We start from the raw sequence: 3985 nt of genomic DNA, 5'->3' as shown, positions 1-3985 counted from the left end.
TATGAACATAAAAAAAAAACTAAACACAATGACGACCTGACAATAAATTTCAAAAGGTTATAAAATGAATTTAGTAGAAGATTGGTAACGCAATTAATCATAAAAACTGACCATTTAAAAAAAAAAATTATATAAACTTATAGAATATAAAGTGAACTAAAATTGGTTGTTGAAATAAGTAATCCCTCTAATCCTCTATAGTCCACCTGGAATCATATTACATGGTCTAGGCTTTGCCATATGATGTTTGGACCTACAGTCTTGAACCTCTTAACCATTAAAAAAAAAACAAATAATAAATAAATTTATAGCAGATGATTTAAAGTTTTAGATTTATTTAAAATTTGATCTTATAATCAAGATAATTCGATATATATGCCTAGCTTGGTAGCTTTGGTATGGGTTATTGGATGCGTTTGGTGATTGAACTGTAGATGAACGAACTTATTCACTTTGTGTCCCATCCACAATATATTCCTTAGCCCCACTTCTCCTGCTCCCATCCCAGCAGCAAAACTTACATAACATATTAACTATAACAATTAATCCATTAATTGCATGTAGCTCAAACGATTTGTTAAAGAATTTTTGGTCAAATTTTCTTCTCTGATATTGTCGAGAAATAAATAAAGCATGTCTTTTCACATAAAAAAAATGAAGAAAAATACTGCCCTTTGTTTTTCAATTCTTTTTTTTTTAACTATACAAGAGGGATCCGCCGGAAACGAAAAACAAAAAACAAATAAATGTAGAACAAATGACGATAAATACTGTTCACGGTCTGTCAAGTAAGCAGCTCATTAGCCCACACCTGACCAGACACTACGATCGTCATTTTCACAAGCTCAACTTGATTAAAAATAATTTGTTTATCTGTAATTAACACTATCTATAACGACCTTGACTCTTGGTCGTCGTTATTATTATTATTATTACTGTTATCCCCCGACCAACCAAAGAAATCGCTGATCCCATCAGACGCCATCTTTTTATCTTTCCCATCGCCGGCACAGCCTTGAGAAAGCAACATGCTTAGAGAATCTCCTTCTAACTCTTCAAGATCTGCGAAGAAATCATCTGGCTGGTTCTGATGATCATGAAGCTCCGGTCTATATGGAGCAATATCGTCATCGTCTTCTACATTTTCCAACTCCATATCATCTCCCCGTTCATCTTTTACTGAGGAGACTGAGACGGGAGGAGGAGGAGGAGGAGGAGTGGCGGAGGAAGGTAAGTAGGTGGTGTTTTGGGAGCCAATGGATGTGGCCACTGCGTTTGCGTTTGCCGTTGGTGATTTGGAGGAATTAGGGTTAGTGGAGGAAGAGGAGGAGCGTGTGGAGCCAGCGAGAGCGTTGCGTTGGATGGGCCAAGGATGGTTATGTTCCGAGGTATATGTAATCACCAACATGTTTGGATCGGTTCGGCTCCTTTCGACTTGCTTTCTTGCTGAACAACCTTTTGAGCTGCTGCATCTATAGTAACCCCTGAAAGCAACAATCACAATTGATTAACCATAGATATTAGCCAAATCATTACATATAACAAAATACATTGGTGTTATGAAATATATAGTCATCATGATGATTATCATTCTATTGGCTACAGAGTGATAAAACTGCAAAATGAAATTATAAAAAAAAACGATATAATTGCAACTTTCTTTTGCTTTTGTTATTAAGTTTCAAAAAAGTTAAATTATGACTGAACTTTAACCGTAACTTAACATAGTTCGTACAATCGTACGTATAAGTAAACAAAGGTTATTTTCATGGGTGAGTAATATACATATGGACCAAACAAAGGTTATTTTCATTAGTGTCTAATACACTAATGGACTCATTATCAAGAGGCGAGTTGTTGCAACATACGAATATTCGTAACAACTTGAGCCAAGAAAAATGTGGTGGTGAAAGAAAGTTTAATTTAGTCTTTGATATATAAATATTTATTATCATATATGAATATTTTGGTATCATGAGTTAGAGTAGTACCTCGGAAAAGGAGAGCCTTTGATGGGTTTTTGACCGTACTTACGCCAAGCCCATAGATCAGACGGAACCACTTCTCCACTTGATCGGCTGTTCATCGCAGCCGGCGCTGGTATGCAGACCACCTTCTTTGCTTGACTCTTCCTGCAACCAAGTATATACAAACATACTTACACACGTGTGGTTTTTGATCTAATATACAACACACACACGTACGTGTGTATATATACATGTAAGTTATGAAAGCTAAGTTTGGTAGTGGGACATTATTATCAGTTGGGTTTGAGACATGATGCAACGCAGTTATATGTTCTTTTAATTGTGACAGTTCATAGATTCTCCTGCATGTGTCTTCAACCTCAACCCTCCTTCCTCTTATGAATCTAAACAATTAAATATATACTGTCTTTATATACAGAAAAATTCATGATTATCATGATATTAATCATGATAAAAGACAAAAAAAAACCCTAAAACACTCAATAATGGGAATTATGATATACATACACAAAGGGAATCGTATTTTTCATTCTATTATTGGCATATGCATGCATTTGACTTTTTCCGAATGTTAATAAAGATTGATTGTTTCCTATAAACCTAGCTACCTAGTGGCCTATAACCCTAATTTACTTTACTCTATATGGTATCATCAAAATAATGCAAATTGAATGCCAATTATTTTATACAGATAATAACTTTAAAAACCATCTTCGGAATAAATCAATATATCGTTTAGAAAGCTAACATTTAATGAATCATTTGATACAAGATCAAGAATAATAAATAAACTAAAATTTGTACCTTCTTTTAAGGCCTAGATTCCGAGGGGAAGATATCTGAATCTGCGAGGAGAACGTGTTGCCATCGACCAATAGACAGTTTCTAGGACTGTTTGTGTCTACGTTGATGATCCCTCTCGGTGAGGCGGCTGCTGCGGCGGCGACAGCGTGAGCCGACATGGCCGGAGAATTACACGGAGAGGAATCGTGGATGATGTTACTATGCGAGATCCGGATTCTTGGGAAGATACTGCATTGACTCTTTATATGGTCCTCCTCGAATACCTTAGGAACCAAGAAACCGTTATTATTGGTGTTATTATTATCTCCTACGGTGGAGAAATAGCTGGAGTTTGTGACGGCGTTGAGTTCTTGAAGGAGTGGATCGTTCATGCTCACAAATGGATCTCCAAAGGGATTTATATGAAGATCCGATGACGGCGATGGTGGTGGATGCGTGAGAGGAAGAGGCCAGATGTTCTGAGGAGGAGTTTCCGGCGACAACACGTGGCCTCCGATTCCTCGCACGACGTCGGTTAAGTCTCCTTGGAAGCTATCCATGTCAAGAAGCTCAGAGACGCTGCACATAATCTATATATGACGATGATGAGTGTATATATCTTGCTGTATTACTGTATATATACAAGCTATATAGAGGAAAGAATCTGATCGAGAATCAAGATAATATGATTATAACAAATCCAAGGGAGAGATAGAGAAAGAAGAGATTATGTTTCTAGTATCGTAGTTGTGAGTGTTTTTTTGGGAAAATTTCTTGAGAAAAGATTGAGGAGAAGAAGGAAGGTAGATGAGAGACGCTGACTTTTCGTGATGAGATGAAGAACAGCTTCTTTCCCTTCTACATGTTGGTGAGAGAGAGAGAGACAGATATCATAGTAACCAATATAATATTATAACGAGATATTAATATATAAAGTATGGACGGAAATATAAGTTAAAGTAAGTGAGATACTCTATTTATTCATCATATATAGATAATCGGATCAATGGCCAAGTCTTGTTGTACTTTTTAGTTTAGATTATCTTTTTTGAGTTTACTTGAGTTTGTGAAGTTCTAATATAATATTAGTTCTTGATTACTCGGCGCAAATAATTCGTTAGAATAGAGGTACAACTTTATAATTGATATAAATTAAAACATTTTTTTTTGTTTGTCTGCCCGCAAGAAGAATAAAAGAGATTCATATTATTGTG

At 35.9% G+C, this 3985-nt stretch overlaps 1 protein-coding gene across 1 annotated transcript; it reads right to left on the bottom strand.

The window, feature by feature from the left end:
* Window positions 676-3711, bottom strand: LOC104741672 (probable WRKY transcription factor 14). The gene is made up of 3 exons (XM_010462572.1): window positions 2793-3711; window positions 1992-2132; window positions 676-1484 (listed from the first exon to the last, which is right to left on the bottom strand). Exons 1-3 carry the CDS (start codon window positions 3356-3358, stop codon window positions 890-892), a joined length of 1302 nt encoding a protein of 433 aa, XP_010460874.1. The 5' UTR covers window positions 3359-3711; the 3' UTR covers window positions 676-889.

The sequence above is a fragment of the Camelina sativa genome, chromosome 14 (assembly GCF_000633955.1).
Source record: "Camelina sativa cultivar DH55 chromosome 14, Cs, whole genome shotgun sequence".
Classification (NCBI taxonomy): Eukaryota; Viridiplantae; Streptophyta; class Magnoliopsida; order Brassicales; family Brassicaceae; genus Camelina; species Camelina sativa.
Note: the sequence above shows the minus strand (reverse complement) of the source record. Positions and strands in the feature narration are given on the sequence as shown.

Excerpts from the sequence above, each read along its gene's own strand:
- LOC104741672 (XM_010462572.1), bottom strand. The coding sequence starts at position 3,358 with ATGTGCAGCGTCTCTGAGCTTCTTGACATGGATAGCTTCCAAGGAGAC. Across the intron at positions 2,133-2,792 it reads AATCTAGGCCTTAAAAGAAG|GAAGAGTCAAGCAAAGAAGG; the intron begins GTACAAATTTTA and ends ACTTGGTTGCAG. Across the intron at positions 1,485-1,991 it reads AAAGGCTCTCCTTTTCCGAG|GGGTTACTATAGATGCAGCA; the intron begins GTACTACTCTAA and ends TGTTGCTTTCAG.